General features: G+C 39.4%; 1 protein-coding gene across 6 annotated transcripts in view; it reads left to right on the top strand.

Annotated features, from left to right (window-relative positions):
- The window catches only part of usp6nl (USP6 N-terminal like), a 230743-nt gene that overhangs the window by 55656 nt on the left and 153013 nt on the right, over window positions 1-22074 (top strand). Inside the window, exon 1 of one of the 6 annotated variants that reach the window (XM_048553724.2) lies at window positions 7528-7748. The exons of the other annotated variants lie outside the window; for them this stretch is intronic. Within the exon in view, the coding sequence (XP_048409681.1) occupies window positions 7682-7748 (67 nt within the window). The 5' untranslated portion in view covers window positions 7528-7681. Of the gene's footprint in view, window positions 1-7527; window positions 7749-22074 lie in introns of those variants that run through there. 6 annotated transcript variants of the gene reach the window in all.

Here is a 22074-nt window from a genome sequence, read left to right as displayed (position 1 = left end):
CCAAAAGTTTTTCAGGAAGGGTTAAAGACTATCAAAGTGGCCAAGGCCACTTTACATGTTGACCAGGAAGCAATTATGTGGTTTTGCCAGGTCACCCAGTACTATTTATGGGCAGCAGTAGAGGTGGAAATCGGGAAGCTGGAGAGCGAAGAAATCATCAAACCAGTGCAGTTTGTAAAACAGATAGCACTGGTCATACTGACTGTGAGACCTAATGGCTCAGTTTGCCTTTGTGGGGAGGCGAAGTGGCAAATATGGATGCTTTGAGCAGACTCGCACAGATATGTATTCCACCAGTAGTGCCTCCCCTGGAAGAGTCCATTCTGATTCTAAACTTTCTGGGCACTCTCCTTCCAGTCACTGCTGACAATATCCGACTGTGGACACAAGACGATCCAGTCTTGGCAAAACTAAAACAGCTGGTATTAATGGGTGTAATGGAAGGGCTAACGTAACCAGAATTGAAACCTTTTTGAACCCAGCAAAGCTAGATCGCTGTGCAGGATGGCATATTACTATGAGGAACAAAAACAATTGTCCCGGGTAAAGGTTGCTGCCAGATACTAGCTGAACTCCTCCAGGGTCATCCAGGGGTTTCCAGAATGAAAATGTTGGTAAGAAGTTATGCCTGGTGACCAGAATTGTACGCTAACATAGCTGCATTGGTGGGGCAGTGCCCAGAGTGCCAACAAAGACACAAATTCTGCCGGCAACACCCCAAACTTATGGGAACGGCTGGTTAAACCCTGGACTCTGTTACACGTCAAGTATGAGCCATGAAAGGACCGGCAATGTTCCTGACCATTGTGGACACCCGTTCAAAGTGGTTGGATGTGCATAGTGTTCATTTGGGAAACTCGAGGATGACGATTGAAAAACCATGAGCATTATTTGAGATACATGGACTCATGGAAGTATTGGTCACGAATAGTGGAACATCATTTGCTCACAGGGAATTTGAGTATTACATAAAGTCAAATGGCACTCAGCATGTTTGGACAGCTCCAAAGGCCTGAAGGACTGAAAAGAGCAACCCAAATGTTGTAAGCGAGCTTAAAGAAAAAGCCTACAGCTTTATACCAAACTGTCCTGGTTTCTGTTCAGTTATGGGATCACCCCTCGTGCAACTACCGGGATAGCTCCAGCAGAGTTGCCGATTGCGGTGAGGGGGAGACTCTGCATCTGGTTAAACCTGATATTCCTGGAGCTGGGGGCAGGGCTGGGAAGAGATGGTGAAATGGCAGCAGGACCTAATGCTGCTCGTATGCCGCCTCTAGTTGAGAGAGACAGTTTACTTCAGGGGATACATGAGGTGAGGTCAGGTTCTGTGATGTACAAAGTGGAGGTTGTTGAGGTGGTCCTGAACAAATTTTTACCTGAAAGCTGCTACCATGCAAACTGGGCAGGAGGAAAACATACCTGGCCCCTTAGAACAGTGCAAGACTCAAACCGTGGGTTCTCCCCCTTCATCTGGCATTGAGGAAGACGCTAGGGCAAAAGAGATGGGCTGTGATCTGCTACATGCCGCTTATGTTCAATTCTGAGGACCTGGATTTGGGACAAAAGTAATCCTGGAAAGGTATGTGAGAAGGAACAGGCCAACATCCCCACTCTTCAGGGGAAGGGATATAGTAATTGGATTCAGGGCCAGGTGCATCTTACAACCCCACTCAATCAGACAGCCCAAGCTAACAGATTTAAACAGGAGATTTGTTTCACTAGCCACATGGGCACTTCCCTGGTGGTGGAAAGTATTGTTTGCACATTGGTATCTTTATACTTAGTCACTGCACAACTGTTGTACGGTGGCCGTGGTGAGAGATGGCGGGGGTGGGCGGAGGATAAATGGGAGATTTGTTTCATTAGCCACATGGGTGCTTTCCTGGTGGTGGCACATATAAAATAAAGTAGTGTGCAATGGTGTCTTTTTACTGAATCACTACGCATTCACACACAGCCATGGGTAATGTGAGGGGAATATAAACACAAATGCTGGGTCCCCTTTGAGTCTAGTGATAGTGTGGGGGAATTTTATATGAAAAATAACCAATAGGAGAAGGATGAGTAGAAAAAAAAACATTGAGAGAGGTCAAGCCAAAAAAACAGGAGATTCAGAAGGCCTCCCTACTCTCTAGAGACTGGCTTTTAGCTGGCTGATCAGTGTCCTTTGTACTGTACACATATAAATAAAGGGTGACTTGGTGATGGGGTACAGGCCTGTTGTAGTTATTTAATCAGGAATGGCCAAGTAGTGGTGGAATTTGAAAACGAGGATACTTATTTTAAAACCAAGGCACTGTTTGACCAGAAGTAATTTAGTCAGCAGAGAAGGGATGGGTGAATGACATCAGGTGCAAATTAGAATTTTGGGCAGCAGAGATTCAGATGCATTCATTAATGGAATTTGGAACAGGGAAGGTTTGTAACGAAAGCATCAGAGTGGTTGAGTTTAGAAAGAACGAAAAGGACTTGGATTGGGATTTTAATACCAAGTAAGCTGATGTGTGGTATGAGGAGATGGAAATGTGTGGTTGGAATGATGGACTGGCCGTGTTGTGAAAAGCTCATCTCAGATTCAAGTGTGTTTGTAGGTTGATAATGGTCTGTCTTGGCTTTAAACAGTGACTAAGGGGAGAGGAATTCTGTAAATGTCTTGAGAATTTATGGCCTGCTGTGCTTTTTCAATACTATGTGCTGAAAACAAAGTGTAACGAATTAATGACAGGGGCCGAGAGAATTTGCAGTGAGTTAGACATTGATGTCGTTTGTATGCTAGAGAAACTTTACGCTATGGTTTTGAATTACATTGTCACAAAATTTAGGATTTTTACAAAATGCAGAATTTCCAAATTTACCTGTGGTTTAACTTGACAGTTTAACACCTTGATGAAAAACATGGACTAGACTTCTGTACTTGACAAGAATGGCTCTTTATGTATGTATGTATGTATGTATTTATTTATTTATTTATCTACCTACCTACCTATGTGTTTATCTCTCTTTCCGTACACACTTTGACCTGCTTGTGGAAGGAACAGTGTGGCTGGTTTGCACTCTCTCTAAAATGTCTGTGGTTCACTGGTTAAGAGCCACAGCTGACCGCAATTGCTGAGGGGAAAATTAAACAGGTTTTCTTCACCCTCCACCCCCCACACCTTTCATGGTTTATGGGTTTCGCACATAAATTGTTCAATTAGAAACACCGGGCAATTTACCAGTGGTGGTTAATAAATGGGCAAAAAAACCACGGATGATTTGGTGATGGAGGGAAAAGATTATGTGTAAGCACATCTAGATATAGAGAAAAGCAAAATACAACAAAAGCAGGCTTTCTGATGGCTCTTTTGGGGCAGTGAGTTCTCACTGAGCCTGGAGGGCTTGGGTTCAAAGGTTTTGGTGAAACTTTTCCTTGTGTACTCAGCTGATACAGTATAAGGTGATTCTTCTGTAATGCTTAATGTAAACCACTTGTGTGCCTTGAATCAAACTGATCATTTGGTGTTGGAAAGTTTTCAACAATTTCAAAATAATCTTACAAATTACTTGCTGGTGCTATTCAGTATGTGTTTGTGTCCTAATTAAATATGCCATCTTGCTTTTATGTTTGATGCCTTGACCTTTTTTTAGCACCTTTGAGATTGGAGGGTAATGTTGAATTCCCTGATGTTAAACTGAAGAATTGACTCTTGTAAAAGCTAGTGTTTGCTCTCTCCTTTTTACTGTCTCCTCCCCACCCACCAAGTTTAACTTGTATTGACTATTCTGGTTTGACATATTGCCATTTTTGTTGGATCCCTAATGAAATGCATTCCAGCAAAATTTTCATGCGTTAATTAATGGCCCATTTCTCGTTCCACAAATGTGTTAGATCTGTTGAGTTTCTCCAGCATTTTCTTTGTTTTTAAAGTCTTTTCAGACATTTACCTGCTGTTGTCAAATTTAGTGTTTTTGCATTTCCCCTCCAATTGCTTAGCAATTGAAGTGGTTCATCACTATCTCAGAAAACAAGTTTATTCAACAGCCTTAGCCTGAAGCTGAGGTGAATCATTCAGCACTCAATAGCATGCATGAAATGTAGTCATCTGTTGGTGGTGGCTGTGCACTGAAATGCTAAATTAACGTGCATGTTTCCACACAAGTTGTTTTCCTTTCAGTGTTTCCAGTGTTGGTAGCTAATTTTATCAGGTTCTTCAGAAACATTTTTAAAAATTAATACTTTGAGCAGGTGCATGATCGCAATACTTGGATTTTTTCCTCAATGAAATTAATATTGCGGAGAATTGATACATTCTTCTAAAGTAAGGAAAATGTGAATATTTATTAGAATTGGAGTTGTTGAATGGACAATGTATTTTGGAATTGAAATATATGGCTGATGCATAGAAATGGAGAGTGTAAATTCTAGAAAATATTCCAATGAAAGAAATTACCAAAAAAAATGAAATATTTAAATGTGTATTGCTGCATTGTCTTCAGTACACTTAGCAAAGAGCATGAATTGGTAATACTTGCAAAATAATTCACTAAATGTTTTCAAAGATAGTGAAGAACATCATCTTGAGCCTGGTATTTTGTTAAACCTACAAATGCTGTCAGTGAGTTGGTGTTGTTTCCGAAGAGAATGGGTGTTGTAACAAACCAGTATGTGATTTGGACCACAGCTTTGTGATAACAGTTTGTTATTGCACTTGGTAGAATGTGGAGTGTGAAATTACATTTGGTGTTTTTGAGATCTCTGTCCACCTTCCTGTAAACTCTGTAAATGAGTGGTTTTTCGTGATATTTGTGTTTTATTTTCATTCCATTAATTTAAGTTTTAAAGCCAACTTTCATGAGAAAATGATAGATAGTAATCGACACACTCTTGTTGTGCTGGATTTGAGATTTGACAACAGTTTTGGTTGTAGGGGGTATAAAACTTTGGGATGGAGAGCAGCACAATGGCAGTTGGAAAAGATGAGATCCTGTGATCTAAAGACACTGAAGTAATGACCTACAATTGAAGAGCATTGTGAGGCAGGGATTAGAAAGAACAATCCTGGCAGCATGGTGTAGGAGGATTTGTCATAAATTGTCTGCAATATGCTCACCGCTCTTCTGATGCCCCACCAGCTAGTTCCAAGCCTACTCATGTTTTTAGTCTTTCCAATGCTATATCTGGGGATAGTTAACAATAATAATATAAATGCACATGATGCCAAAAACTGCTTTTGGAATGCGGAATGGAATAGGAGACTAGGAGTCCAAAAAGGTGGAAAGGTCTAATGGCTTGTATCAAGCTGTGTTTGGTTATTGATTGGGGAAAGTCAGGTTCAATTATGACAGGATCATAGGCCAGAAAGGATGCAGATAATTCTGAATATGTTAGAACTGGCTGGTATGAGCTGTAAGTATATTGTAAAAGCTCAATCAGCCTTGTGGCCTGGGAAGAAATAGCAAGCGATGTTTCTGCAGGTGAAAATGGGTATTCTGTCAAAACTGGCTTTCTCATGGTATAAGTTCACAACAGCAGTATAACCAATGGCCATTGGTCAGACATGGGGCTCTTGAGTTGCATTGGTGAAATGTGCAGATAAGGTAACTGAGAACATTTATTGAAAATTTTTGCTATCATTAGCCTGGAAGTGGATCTTTATAACCTCTCCCAAGGAAATGAGATGGCCCATTAATTCTTTGAGAAATATTATGAATGATTCTTTAACTTTATTGTTTTCATTCTAAAAACATTTGTAAAGGTACTGTTTTTACAATTTGCATTTAAGTTGTTCGGATTGATTTAAAATTTGGTTGAAAATTTGTTATGTGGGAGAAGTGGTAGAAATGTGCCATTGTGCTTTTGATCATGTAGCTAGGCTGTCTGATGGAACTCTAAATGCGTTTTCTCATTGTGAACCAAAATGCTGTATAGTTGTAAGAAAAGGATTGTGCGCATCCCTTCCTTGTGAAATTGCAGTATGGAATATATTGCCTCCATTACCCTTTTACACTGCCTAAATAATTTCAAAAGGGAACTTTATCTTCACTTACAGAAATGTTTCTGGGGCTACGGGATTATAGCAAGAGAGTGAGCTGATTGGAACAGAGATAATGGGAACTGCAGATGCTGGAGAATCCAAGATAATAAAGTGTGAAGCTGGATGAACACAGCAGGCCAAGCAGCATCTCAGGAGCACCTGAGATGCTGCTTGGCCTGCTGTGTTCATCCAACTTCACACTTTATTATCTGAGCTGATTGGAAAATATTTTGAGATTATCCATAGACGTGATGTGCTAATGAATGTCCTGCTGCTCTGCTTTACATTTCTATGGAATTCTCCAGATATATATCGTGATGTTGAACTCCAATAATGTGATTAAAAATAATGGTTTGCTGGTGTATTCTCACACATCTGGAATGACACTTTGAATTGTCCCATAAAGGCAGGTATTTTGTTCAGAAATTCATTGCCACTACCAATGTAAAGGCGTTTTGCAGGACATCATAGAAACAAAACGAGTTTTATAGAATGGCAATGCTTAATGGACTCTGACAGGCATGCTAAGTCACCAGAGGTTTTGAAATTTGGAACTTAATTGAAAATGAATTTGAATATGTATTATATCATTGTGGTATATGGAAATGACTGCATCAAGCAAATTTCTTTTATTTATAGTATACACGGTTTGTGTTGCTGTGATAAAGTGTTGAAGTCATGGTACTGCTGAGATTTTAGATGTGTAGCATTACACATCCATAATGGTTATATAAATTACAAGATGTCATCTGTTACAACTGTGGCTTTGTAGCATGAATAGGGAACATTACCAATGCACTTGCGATCAGATTACACTACTATATTTAATCCAGTGTTACTGCTGATATATAGATTTGACAGCTTTTAACCTCCTTAAACTCCCACACCATTTAAATTTACTATATAACAACACTGAAATTTTTTGCTAAAAACACAGTACGTCATACCCTGCAGCTGGCACATATAACACTTTTTTTTCATCACTTATGTCAGTGAGTATTCTAAACAACAAATATATAATGTCTGTGTGGAGTAGTCATAATCTATGGAGAAATAGCTTTTGACACTTTGACCTATGACCATCCTACACTTTGCTCCAGGCCTCTTCTCTTTTGTTCTCCTCTTTTCCCCTCTTTTCGCCACCACAACTGGCTCATAGCTTAATACACTTTTTTAGAAAAAATCTACATTCTAGAATGAGGGATGTACCATAAGCTGCACTCTGCTGTGTGTGTGTGTGTGTGTGTGCTGATTATGCTTCTTCTCTTAGATTATATTCAGCTTTAGGGGTGGAATTTTATGGGAGGCTGATCTGACTAGACATGCTTTTCTTTGAGACCATGTCCCATCCAAATGCTGTGATCTGTGCAGAGTTCAGTGCAAGAGATTCCCTGCGGTGTTTGTGTTTACTATGCTGACAACGCAAATCAAAATGTTGGTGCCAGTCTGCTCAGTCTGGTATTTTGATTCTAGTTTCAAAATTGTATCTTTCATTGAGAGCTTTGATGAACACTTTTGGTGAAAGCTGGCCTAGTTTATTGATCTGTATGGTGCATTCTGTGTTAAACCTTGCAAGCATTGGTGAAGAATTTTCTGAAGTGCTTTGGAGATGAGACCTGTCGGAATTCGGAGAGGAAGGCTGACACCTGCTGCCGTGGCAACTAGCCATGATGCAGATTTTACAGATTATGAAGGAACTGGTGTCGCCTTCGGAAAGAAATGTTGAAAATAAAGGTACGATGAATACATTCCATAAACAGTAAACACATGGCCATGTTCTGTATTTTTGTGTTGAGCAGTATTTGCCCTGTGCAATCGATCACATTTGTTGTCTTGTTGCATTTAGTTATGATGCTGTGTTACTTACAAAGGAGTTGTTATTAAGGAAGGAGTTGATGAGGTTTGTTCCAGTGACTATAGTTTTTTAAAAAAAAACATGCAATTATAGGTAAGGAATGTTCTGTGCCTCTTATTTAGATATGGATATTTGCGTTCTAAGTTTACATTGATTTTGTTTTGCTGAATGAGCAAATGTTTTTGACAAAATCCTCATTACTTTCAAATTTTGCTTCTAAAAATCAGCAGGAAGACTGACCAACTTATTATCTAGTAATATGCATGTTATTGTAGGGAGATCTAAAGATTGGAAAGGGTAAAATGATTTTCAATTCTGTAATAAATTGGTATATGGGCTTCTGAAAGCTTACTTGTTTGATTTAAGGTATACTTAGTTTTTTTTCCTTTGTTGATGTGAAGATGCAAAAAAAACTGGACATTTTCTTCCTCATCTCCATGCATGTTACTCTTGCATATTACATGAACTTAGAAACATAATTACTGATTGCAGATTTGCAGTAATTACAGTTAAGTATATCCTCGTGCATAGAAAATAAATGTTTTAGTATTATTGCTGTAATTTTTTTATGGAGAGAATTTTTTTTTAACTTTGTCAAAACTGGTCCTCAGCAATTAAACATTTCAGAATTTGGGTATTTGTTGTCCTCAGCTATTCATCTATGCAGGTGAGAATAATTCATCATCTTGGGTAGTGAGGAGCTATTGAATTTTGTTTGCCTATGGGCGGAATTTTTCTTTCATAATACTAAAGGTCAGAGTTTTTTTTGTGAGAGAATTCCTTTTATTGCTTGATTTCAAAATTGTGCTGTTAGGGAGTTCCAGGATTTTGATTGGGCGAAAATGAATGAATGGTAGTATAATTCAAAGTTGGGACGGTGCTAGACTTGAACAGGAATTTGGAGGTGATGGTATTTTCATGCAGCTGCTGCCATTGTTTCGCTGAATGGTAGATGTTGCAGGTTTGAAAGGCGCTCTGCAACTTATAAGTGTTACATATGATGATCACAATACGCTGGTCGTGGAGGGGTGAATGTCTAGGGCAGTGGAGTAGGTACAAATCAGGTGGGCTTCTTTGTACAGATATTTTTGAGCTTCCTGAATTGCTGGAGCTGCAGTCATCCAATGGAGTATTTCATCACAGCCTTGTAGGAGATGAACAAGCTTTTGGGGTTAGGACTTTAGTTACTCAATTCAATTTACATAGTCTCCTTTTGTACTTTTTGCAGGCACAGTACTTGTATGATCGGCCCCTATTTCTCCACCCCCTTATCTCCCCTCTGCCCCATCCCCAGTCAAGGCAAAAAGGATCTTGATGATGTAGAATTCGGAGATGATAATGTTACTAAATGCTGAGGGAAGCTAGTTAGACCTGTTTTGGGGATATCATTTTGGTGACTTTGATGTGAATGGCTAATTATAAGTTGAGTTTTTATGTTGTTCAGGTCTTGCAGCATGTGTGCTTGGACAGTCTTCATTATCTGACGAACTGCAAATGAATCTAATTGCATTGTAATCATTAATGAGTATCCTCACTTTTGCAATATGATGGAGGGAAAGTCATTTGAGAATGAGCTGTTTCAGCCTAGGATGTGCCAAGAAGCTGTTGTAGCCATATCCTGAAAATGAGATTGGCTACCAACAATCGTCTTGCTATATGTGAAGTATTACACCAATCAAACGAGACATTTTTCTGTTAATTTCCATTACTTCCAATTTTACAATTGTCCCTTTAATGCCAAGCCCTGCCAAGGGTAATAATTCAGTTACCTTGGAATTCAACCGTTCAGAGTTTGCACCAAAGCTCTGTTGAGGCCTAGAGCTAAGTGGCCTTGATGAAGCACAAAAAGAGCTTAATTAAGCAAGCATTAGTAGGTCAGTGCATTGATAATTACTTGTTAAAATTGTTGTTGTCACCTGCTGTGACTTTGAAAGAGGTGGTAATTGGTCAGACTGGATTTGTCCCTTTTTTGGGGTTAAGACATAGCTGAACAATTTTCCACTTTTCTGGCTTGCAGTTGTAGTTTCTGTGGAACACTTTGGCTTAAGGTACAGCACAGCTCTTCACTGTGTCCAGGGTGATATTGGTGGGAACTCCATGGAGTTTGTTGAATCGAGCATGTTCAACTGTTTCTTGTTATGTGATGTGAACAAAATTGACTGAAGGGTGGTATTCACAATGAGCCTTGGCTAGAGAATGAGATGAATCATCCACTGAAGATGAGGTAAATGCTTTAGCCTTAATATTTAAATTTTAGGTGTTGGGCTCCGTCATCAATGATTATGTTCCGGAGGTGCCTCCTATTTAATGTTTAATTATTCTTCATCATTCATATCTCGATTAAAGCAGGACTTAAAGCTTTGATCTAATTCATTGCTTGTGAATGCAGGGACTTTAAAGCCTTAAATTAGCATTTTAGTTTTGCTTTTGTTCACTGTATTGACTTGGAAGTGATTAAATCAATTTGAGATACAATTTGATTGAAATAACTTTTTTTTCCTGACTGGTTATTTGCTATATTGCAAATTAGTTAGTTTGCAAAAGCAGAATACTAATTGTCAACTGTGCCATCCAAACAAATATGTCTGATCTAATTACTCTATATTCCTGTCTATTCCTGGTATCCTTTCACCCTTTGCCCATCAAGAATCGATCTACCTCAGCATTAAAATTATTCAAAGATTTTGTTTCATTGCCTTTTGAGGAAGGGAGTCCCAAAGATTCACAGCCTTCTGAGAGGAAAAACAAATTCTCCTTTTATCTCTGCCTAAAATGGACCACTCTGCTGCTAGTAGAAACATCCTTTCCACGGTCACCCTATCAAATCTACTCAGATCTTGAATTCAATCAAGTTGCCTCATATTCATCTAAATTCCCACAGATAAAGGCCTGGCTTTCCAACTTTTCCTCATAAGATATCCGGACCATTATGGGTATGTCTACTTAAATCTCTGTGATTTGCTTCCAATTTGCTTTGGACAGGATTCATTTTTTTCAAGGGGACTAAATCAGGACTAGTCGAGAGCCAGTTGAAGAATTTGGAGTTGCTGAAGCACATTATTTTGATGAACTTTATTTGCTTTGCCAGGAGCCAGCTTCCTACTCTGCCTTCCCAGAGCCAGAAATGTGTGGGGCCTGAAACATTTCTACCTGGAGGCATCAGGTCCTAGCTAATTGTGCTTGCATATCATGTCACTTTTGGCTGTGCTTTGCTTTGTAGGTAACCTTAGCAGTAATTTGCAGTATTGTAGATTACTGTTTTAATTGTTAACTTCAATGGTAATTTGTAGTGTTGCACAAAATCAATCTTTTGTGCTTTAATTGTGTATTTGTTGCTGTTTAATCACAGTTGTGCAGCATACAGGAAGCCATGAAACTAATCATCTATAATATGACAAATTAAATCTTGTCCATCTCAGCCTTGATTGGATTGTGAAGCACAATTTCAACAGTCCTCTGCAATAAATAATTTCACAAATTCTCAACCGTCTGAGAAGAAATTCCTCTTCATCTCTGACTTAAATGCCAATCCCTTATTCTGAGGTTATGCCCTCTGATCTGTTTTTCTCTCACAATAGAAAACAATATATTTGTATCTACTGTGTTAACCTGCGTAAAAAAATTTGTGTGTTTCAATAAGATTGCGTCTCATTCTTCTAAACTTCGGTGGATACAGACCCAACCTATTCAACCTCTCCTCATCAGCCCTCGTGAACTTTCTCTGGACTACCTCAATGTTAGTATACCTTTCTTTAGACAAGGAACTCAAAACTGTTCAAAATATTCCAACTGTGGTCTGAATAGTGCTTTGTATAGTTTTAGCATGATTTCCCAATTTTTATATTCCATTCTCTTTTGAAATAAAGACCACTGTTTCATTTGCCTTTCCTATTACCTGCTGAGCATTGTATGCTAGCTTTCTGAGATTTATGTACGAGGACTTTCGAATCCCTCTCCTCTTTAGCTTTCTGCAGTCTTTCCTCATTTAGATAATACTTAGCTCCTGTATTCCTCTTGCCAGAGTGCATAACCTCACATTTTCCCACACTACATTGGAGCAGCTGAGAGACAGAACAGAACGGGCTAGAGGCATGGAGTGGAATGGGATGCTTGTTGGACTGCAGTTTGGTGCAGGTAGTCAGTTGCTTTCGACACTGGCCAGACCACGTGTGGAAGACCCTGCGCTAAGCTACTGCAAAGTAATGTATATCTGTAATTTCATTATCTGACTAATGTTTATCCATTTAACTATGTCTTGCTTCTAACTTGTGCTATGAATCACCGTATGGTAATGCAACTTTGATTTTATTCCTGTTTTTGTATCGAAGATTTGTACTTAGGTACTTTGTACCCAAGATGGCATTATGAGAGACAACATTGGAAGCGTTTCACTGTACTCTTGTACTTCTGTACTTGAGTACATGTGACAATAAAGGATATTCTAATTTATTCTATATTCCACCTGCTTTGGTTTTTCCTATTTGCTTAATCGGTATGCCCCTCTGTAGAATCTGTGACATCATCCCCACTTGTCTTGTGTATTTTGATGTCATCCTCAAACTTGGCTACAGTACATCACTGGCCATCTGAATCATTAATATACAGTAAATAATTGTGGCCCCAGCATTTATGCCTCTACGCTAGTTACAAGTTGCCATCCTGAAAACTTATCCCTTATCCCAACTTTTGTCTACCATTAGCTAAAAGTTGATAATTTGTTTTTATTTTACACAATGCAAACGAGGTGAGCTCATCTCTACAGTTATTGCATATTAATGAAACACTGACAGTGTTAATTCCTCCAGATAGCTATGAAAGTGTGCCAGTTCAGCTTGCTGTCTCAAAGCTGGTGTCGAACAAAATTTGTCTCAAGGTTGCAATCTAGTGACTGTTATCAGAATGCATGATAATTAGTTTTAACATGCTGAATTTTTTTTTCAGTAGCAAGGTTCAAACTGCACAGCACCAGTTCTGATGAAAGGTCATCACAAACGCTGTGAAATCTCCTGAGTATTCCAGCATTGACTGTTTATTTCACACATTTTTTTAAAAAGAAAATGCCCTTGGTAGGTTCAGTTAAAGAACAACAAATCAAAATAATTACTAGTCAGTTAAGACAACAGCTACAAATGGACTTATGCCCAATTGAGGAGGGAGCGGATGGCTTTCCTCCTTTTCCTCTTTGTATGATTGTGACATGTGTTATAATAATTGAAAAGATTGACTTGCTATTCCAATGTATGCGCATAAATGTTTACATGCCTACAAAAGGTTAGCCAGACAGGTGGTTTTTAATCTTTATGATAATAAGAGGTCAGGTTTCTCTCCTACAATTTTGTATTAAGCTACAGATTTCATGGCCAACTTTATAGGGTCATCCTTGTACTTTTTACTGGCCTCCTCTGACAACATGTATCATCTGCACTATGTGTGTGTTTCTGTGATATAAGGCTGATGGTTCATTTCTGTTATTTCTTTCCCTTTTTATAAATTATTGTCATATTTTTAGCACTGTTATCATTCAGCAATTTCCTTTTAGAATATTTGTCATCATATAATATTTTAATTTGCCACCTCTTAGTTAATATCTGAATATGACTGCCTGCCTTTGGAGAAAACTGCTTTGCTTTCTTTGGCAATGTATTGTTTTTTGCCCTTATTGTCTGTAACTTTTCAGCTAAATTCTTTGAGATTTTTTGTACTTGCATTGTCATCCAAATGATTGACATTGATACAATGCCCGGTCTAGGGTATTTGCTTCCACCCCCAGGTTCGGGGTGGTGTTCTGCAGTGGATGAATAGTCCAGTCCTAGAGCCACAGACTGCTACAGGTGGGGCAGGCGGTGTTTGTTATGACACCGAAATGGACAGATTAATGAAATCTACCTTTCGGTATTCACAATACAGTAAAATTAAAACCTTTTCAAGAACTTCAAAGTTGACCCCAATAATTCCCTACCAATAGCCATGAATAGCCAATACCAGACGCTGCAAATAATCAGTTCCAGACACTGGCTTGTATCTTAAACAAAGTCTGTAGCAATTTATTAGCAATAATATAGTAACTTGCCTAGAGCGAAGTTGAATAACAAAATAATCTAATCAATCCATGCCAAAAACCCAAAACCCTTTGTTTTCAACCCCATTCACACAAGAGACAGCCAAACAAGCACAATTGAAGGATAAATTAAAGAAAATAACCCACCTGGCTGTATTACTTAAGTAGCTTTCACAAGGTGTTGTGCCACAGGCATAGATGATTTTTGGTTGATTTTCTGAAGAGGTCAGTTGTTGGGCACCTTTTTCAGTTCACTCAGATGAAAGCAGTAATACTTATAACTAAGCTTTCTATCCCTTGAGCTTCCATGAGCTGCTAATGGAAGGTCAGGCAGGGAGGTTTCAAATCTTCATGCTGTAGCATCTGCAGCCAGGCCCTTCCTTGCAGAAAAACTGTCCAAAACTCAAGTCAAAGCCTGACCACTCTCTGTTCTCCTCTTGAGTTCTCAGTTAACATTCAAGATCTGCCACCTGCTTGCATAAGGCCTTTGCTAAACTTTCTGGAATCAATGCCTGAGTATTGACTTTGTCAATGGAAAACTTTTGCTATCTGTGTAAACCTAAAGCTCTTCTCAATGACTAAGCATTAACAGAACATTTTGAACAGGAACCAACCTTCAGTTCGCTTCCAGGCCTGGCTTTGCAAATAAACAAAAGTTTTGTTTGGTTTGTTTTCCTTTTAATGCAAGCTGCTAACTACAATCCAAAAATCATTCACAGTTCAGTGTTCTTGGTTCATAGCCCCAAACCAAAATTGATAAAGAGTAAAATAAAAATAAAGAAAAAACCAGCCAAGATTCTATTATGTTTAAGGAGGATGAGTGGGACCTGCTGGATTCTGCATACACTTTTTTTTGCTGCATGTGCTTTTCCTTCACTAAGTAGTTCACTTAGTGACACTTAAATGTAGTGATACTGGTTGGTGCCTTCACAGATGCTACTCCAGTTTGTGCGTTCAACGGTAAGTTGATATCCATGTATTCGTGGAAATACTACATTAGTTTAGTGAAGCTATCGGGGTGTCCTTGTATCATGTCCTGTGCTTATTTGCTTTTTGCTTACCATTGTGGAGCTTGAAGTAGAACACCTTGTTCAGGAATCTTGTGTCAGGCTTGGGAACAATCTAGCTTGCCCATCATAGCAGGTTGTACATGACCAATGCCACAATACTGGGGCCATTGGTCAAGGAGAGAATGTTCACATTGGTAAGCCTAACCTGCCAATAGATTTTTACAGGAATTTTGTGAAGGAACCGCGGGTGACAGCTCTCTAGGGATTTGAGTTGTCTGCTTTTACGTCATCCATATTCCTGATGCATATAGGAGGGTGGAGACCAAGGCAGTTCTGTAGACCATGAGCTTAGTGTGTTTGAGGTCTCAGACATCAAACACATATTCCACAGGCAACCAAAAGTTGAACTGGTACATTGGAGTCAATGTCTGCTCGCATGTTGGAAGCTCCCAAGGGCCATACCTTGGGAACCACATTTTCAGGGACTCGCTGTGGATTTTGATGATCTGGGCTGTCTTGTGCAGCAGGAGCGGGCTAGTAGAGAAGTTTTTGGTTTTGCTGTGTTTCTGTTTATAAATTGACCATTCTGCTAGTTTTAAATTGAGAGTCATTTGTTGCTTTATCCCTTGGATGAAAACTGACCTTTTCTTGTTAAAAGGGAAGTTCCTTTTAGATTAGATTCCCTATGGTGTGGAAACAGGCCCTTTGGTCCAACAAGTCCACACCATCCCCTTGGAGCATCCCACCCAGACCTATCCCCTTATAACCCACACATCCCTGAACACTACAGGCAATTTTTAGCATGGCCAATCCACCTAGCCTGCACATCTTTGGATAGTGGGAGGAAACTGGAGCACTCGGAGGAAACCCACGCAGACACGGGGAGAACGTGCAAACTCCGCACAGTCGCCCGAGGCTGGAATCGAACCTGGGTCCCTGGCGCAGTGAGGCTTGCAGTGCTAACCACTGAGCCACCGTGCCGCCTCAAATTACTTATTCATCTTCAAATGATTGTTTTGATCAGTAAATTCCTTCAATTTGTTTTAATTTACATAACTACATGTATAATGTCAACAGTTACATGGTAATCTGAGCATCTAGTTGATTTAATCTCTGTATTGAGATGTGCATATTTTTATCGTGTCCCTGTAATTAAATTTACCTGACCTGAAGACTTGAAAGATGAAAGTGGTATTGAGAATTTTAAAAAGGAAATTTTGGATTAAGGGGATGACTGACATTGATGTAGTGAAGGAAGGGACTAGGGAATTGAAGGAATTGCGTTGTTGACTGAATTGGACCTAAACTTGATCTCCTGTGGCCCAGAATAGGTCATAAGGCTGAGAATTTTAAGATTAAGGGATTGGGGAACTAGCAGCACTGCTTATCAGTAGGCACAGGCTGAGCAGTAACAACCTCATTTTAATTCATAGAATCTCTAGAGTGTGAAAGCAGGCCAATTGGCCCATTGAGTCCACACTGACTCTACGAAGAACATTCCACAAAGACCGACCCACCCTATCCTATCCCGGTAACCCTGCACTTTCTAAGGCTAATCTATCTAGCCTGTGCATCCTTGGGCACAATAGGCAATTTAGTATGGCCAATCCACCAAACCTGAATATCTTTGAACTGTGGGAGGAACCCGGAGCACTCAAACGAAGCCCATGTAGACACAGAGAATATGCAAACTCTACGCAGTCATCCAAGGGTGGAATCAAACCCAAGTTCCTGGTGTTGTGAGGCAGCAATGCTAACCACTGAGTCACTGTGCCATCCCAATTATCGTGTTGCTTTCAAAATTTTTAACATCGTCCTGTGCATGCAGGTAAAGGGCTGACTTGTGCACAGCCAATAAAGGAACTTCAGGACAATATAACATACAGGAAATATTGGTGATGGATATGTAGGGCAGGATACAACATCAGGAATTTTTGAACTGAAGAGTGCATTTCTATTTTAATTGAAAAGTTCAAGAGCAACTCGACATTTGACCACATAATTTAGATTGACACTGCTGTGCATTACACGAGGAATATTGCACTGTCTGAGGTGCTGATTTTTTTTCAGTTGAGATTTTAAACTGAAACCATGTGTGCCCTCCCTCGTGTTAGTAAAATAGTTCCCATGGCAGTACTTGAAGTTCAGGTGAGCTGTTCTTGGTATGGTGGCTATTGTCCATTGTTAAACTGACACTTGACTACAAACTTTCCCTGCGTGACGGTTGAGATTGGACTTCATGTACATCCGGAGGTCGAAAATACAATATGCCTCACTTACTCTTCTTGTTTGTTCGCTCAGTCTAGCTCTGCTCTATGCCTGCCTATCTTTGTCAGTGGGAAAATGTAAGTGATCCAATATTGGTTCATGACATTTTTAATTGTGAAAGCAATAGTGTAAGATTCTCGAAGATACTGTTTAAAAACTCACAATGATAATTTTAATTCCTTCTATTTGATCATTTTTAAGTAAGCAGTAGTTAGTAGAATCTTAACAAATTGTTGAAGCACTGGATTATGCCACTTTTCACCAATCTGGAAAGAAAGTGTTGCAACGGGGAATAGCTGAACCCTTCTGATAATTAAGCTAAAACACAAACCCCAATGTATTATGATGAGAGTAGGGTTCCCCTCTGATAATTATCTCTGAAACATCTAGAGAAGCTCATTTTTTCCCTTTTTGTAATCTATTAAAAGTGTGTTTAAAAGAAAGAAAATCACTGGTCTCCACTTTCCAGGTAACAAGAAACAATTTATTTATTCGAACCAACAATGAACAAATTAATAAAATTACCACTAAACTGACAATTTCCCCCTTGAGACGACGAGCTACTTCCAAACTGGTCTAAATTGTACTGGAATGCTGTTTAAATAAAGACCAATCCCACTAATATAAAACCAATTAATAAGCAATAAATTATAACTTAATCTCTACGAGTTTGCACAGACTGTCTTCTGGAATATTCTGCCATCTCCAGTCTCTTCACAAACACCTTTTTCCCATCAATTCTGCTATCAGGGATGTTTTATCTTTTATTATTTCTTCATTGAGGATTTTGAGCTAAAATACCTTTGATTAATTAGATGAGCTTTCACTGAGAGCTGAATCATACCAACTGTGGCAGGAGGCAGTTGACTCTCTCTCCCTCTCCCCAATTTTCCAATGCCCTTGTCTTACATATCAGCACCATCAGATTTCAATTTAGATGCTTGGTTTAAATTAATTGGCCAAATTCAAACTTGGTGTCTTGGAAAAAGTGCTGCTTGGTTGTTCTATACAAAATGTTTCCATTTAGGCACTCTGAGCACCAGTATTTCAGATCATCGAATCCCTACAGTGTGGAAACAGGTCCTTGGGCCTAACAAGTCCGCACTGACCCATAGAGCATCCAACTCCGACTCATTCCCTTATAACCCACCTAATTGACATATTCCTGAGCACTACGGGCAATTTAGCTTGGCCAATCCATCCAGCCTGCACATTTTTGCACTGTGGGAGGAAACCGGAGCACCTGGAGGAAACGCAGGCAGACACAGGGAGAATATGCAAACTCCACACAAACAGTTGCCCAAAGGTGGAAATGAACCCAGGTCCCTGGTGCTGTGAGGTAGCAGTGCTAACAGCTGAGCCACTATGCTTCCCCACTTATAAACTCCCAAACACAGACAAAGGACAAGCACTTAAAGGGACCATGGCACTCTTGTCCCCACATGAGCATTTTTACAAACAAATCCGAGCTCCCTGCCTTCCAATTCGTGAGTACTCTACCCAACTTCAGTAGCAAAGAAACGTTATCTTGAGAGTTAATGCTGCTTAATGTTTCAAAGTAAATTCAATAAAATGATGGTGAATGATTAGAAAAGTGATTCAAAAATAAAATGGGCAGGAAATGACCATTTGGAAGCTTTGATAACTGAATGGAAATTGGTGTCAACCACATTGCGAAAGGAACTGAATGGACAAGTAGCATGTTAAGTAGTGTGACTTGGTGACTACATTTAGCAGGGAGGAGATAGCTCATGAGATGGGAGATGGCAGTACAGGTCCGAGGTTTGTTAATGAACTATTCACTTTGTTTTCACAGTCTGCTGGTCAGACCAAAAAAATGCATGTGGCAACAAGTTCACTTCATGTTGCCTTGTTTACTACTTTACAATGTGAATTATTATTTTCATTTGGAGAATTTTATTCTTCTGTACATAATTTAATCAGCTTATTTTTATTCTTTCATGCAATGTTGGCATCACTGACAAGGCCAGCCTTCGTTGCTGTCCATAATTTCTCTTGAATTGACTGACTTAGCCGTTTCACAGAACATTTAAGAGTCAGCTGTGTTCCTGTGGATTTGGAACACATACCAGACCGGGTGAGGGGGCAGATTTCTTTTCCAGAATACATTTGTGAACCAGATAGGTTTTTACAACAATCGATATTAGTTTTATTGTCACATAACTGAGACCAGCTTATATGCCAGATTTATTACCTGAATTTAAAATTCAGCAACTACATAGAACTTGAGCCCATGTCCCATTAACTTGAACTTTTGAATTAGCATTTCTATCTCCCCCGGCAACAAGTATTCTTACCAAATGTTAACATATTCTGAAACAGTTTAGCAATGTGTTAATATTAAACTTTCATACTTTTTTGCAAAAGTGTGCAAGATGGGACTTTTGCACTTAAATGAAGTACAATATTGTTTTTTAATCTTTCCAAATTGCAGCCTTTCACAGTTCCTACATTGTGGCCCTACTTGAGTACCTTGTCCCAGTTGTCATCTATCACATATAATGAAAAACAGATACTGCTAAGCATGGAGGCCATATGATTTAACACAAAGTTGGAAATCTCAGATTAGCTAGTGTTGAACCATTTCAATTCAGATTATAACTTTGCAGATGTAAATACCTGATATGGTCATTCTTGAAATTTAAAAATAATGATATGCAATTAATTTGCCATTTTTTTTCACCTTCTAAGTTTCTGACCTTACAACCTCAGATACTTTGACAAACTTAGGAGGCATTTGTTGGCTCAAGTGGGCTGGTGGATGGATGGATAACTGGATTGATGAAACTTTGTTGTTTTCAAGTGTCTTTGGACTTCTGTATTATAAAAGTAAAAGAAAATGGATGCAGAATTGTTTTGTCAGGTAGAGAGAACTCACGTGTTTTTAATTTACATAATTAACTGTGGGAGGAAACCGGAGCACCCGGAGAAAACCCACACAGACACGGGGAGAATGTGCATCTCCCCTCCCCCCACTGCATCCCAAAACCAGCCCAGCTCGTCCCAACCTGTTCTTCCTCTCACTTATCCCCTCCTCCCACCTCAAGCCACACCTCCATTTCCTACCTACTAACTTCACCCCACCCCCTTGACCTATCCGTCCTCCCCAGACTGACCTATCCCCTCCCTACCTCCGCACCCATACTCTCTTCTCCTCTAGCCATCTTCAGTCTGCCTCCACCCCCTCCCTGTTTATTTCAGAACCCTCTCCCCATCCCCCTCTCTGAAGGGTCTAGGCCCGAAACGTCAGCTTTTGTGCTCCTGAGATGCTGCTTGGCCTGCTGTGTTCATCCAGCCTCACATTTGATTATCAGTGAACTTAACATGTTGGTTTGAGACATTGGTGTTCTTTTTAACCTTACAATGGTATCTTACATTATTTCTGAGTAGAGATAGCACTTTGAAATCCAAACATTGATAGTTTAAGATTTCAGTGTTATTATGGGAATTGCCTCAAAGTTTCCAACTTGCACTAAACTAATTCACTTAAAACAGAATCGGAAACTAACCAGAAACAAAGGCAGACAAAGGAAAGACTGCTCTATAGTAATTATAAGTGAAACTAGAGCTAGGGCCATATCCATGATTTTATCTGAATACATCAAAGATGCAGAGGGTGGAGATAGAGCAGAATGATGAAAATCAAAACTAAGTGAAATCCCTTAATCAACGAAAAGTGGGCAACATTCAGTTTGTGCATAGAGAGGCAAAGAAATAATTGCAGAGTTGAGGAAAGGCAGGCTAAATGAAAAATAATTAAATGTTTGGTTTGAATCACCTAAAGAGCAGCTGGTGTTTATTTAGCATCCTTGATATATGTTTTCTAAAATAAACCTCAGGATTATGTTTTTTCCCTTTTTATTTCTGGATTTATTTTGGATTTAGAGAGTGACAGCTTTGTGTTTTAAGTGGATGCTCCCATCTTCAAGTCTGCAAGGTGTCAGCTACCACGCAGAGATTGCATTATCTGCATAGTTTTTCTGTAACATTTTTCTTCAAGTAATGACTAGTAGTGTAACTCTGATATTACTTGCTAAACTGTACTCCCGCACCAGGCATCCTGCAGAAATGGGTCCCAGCCATATTTGTACTGAGCTATTACTGGCATCATTTTCTTCAGCAAAATGAGGGTTTCGGAAATCAGCCATCAAATGTAAACTGTTTACCACATATTGCTATAAGTTAGTAGTATGTTGCCTCAGTAGACTGTGTACACTTGGATCCAGTAAGGATGCCTGAACAGGTCTGCCACCTGTAGGAATGTGGCACAGGTGATTAGAAATATTGTGGCTGTCCGAGGTAGCCTTCTTCCAAGAGATCATGACTTCAAAGATACGTTCTAGTATTTATTTAATATGTAATTTCTTCTTCAAAAACATACATTTGGAAAACCTGATATATCCTATTTTATATGCTGGCATTGTTGCCCTTTAAGTCACTTTATGTCATTATATCATTCCATCTACTAGTTTGCAAAGTTTCAAAGCAGGTCTGTCCAGCAATAGCAAAAAGGGCAATCAACAGTGAGATAGTTTTGTTTCCAACCATGTGACTCACCACGACAGTAGAGAATAATATTAGGAAACCCAAGCCATATGTCGAAAACCAGCTAAAGCTGCCAAACTGTGTCAAAACTTTCTTACACCCTTTGTTAGCTCCTGACGGCAGCATTCGATGTAAGTTGTGCTTCTTTAGAAAGTAAAGCAGTCTGTCTGTAAGCAGCAGCTTCGACATGCCACAGCAAAAAACTGCAATGACCTCAGAAGACCGACACAGGTCACAACCGATAGAGAACCCTTCATTGTCCAGTATTTTCCTGGAGTGGAGAAACTATGCCATGTTCTTTGC

The sequence above is a fragment of the Stegostoma tigrinum genome, chromosome 25 (assembly GCF_030684315.1).
Source record: "Stegostoma tigrinum isolate sSteTig4 chromosome 25, sSteTig4.hap1, whole genome shotgun sequence".
NCBI lineage: Eukaryota > Metazoa > Chordata > Chondrichthyes > Orectolobiformes > Stegostomatidae > Stegostoma > Stegostoma tigrinum.
The sequence above is the reverse complement of the archived record's forward strand: the minus strand, read 5'-3'. Positions and strand labels throughout refer to the sequence as shown.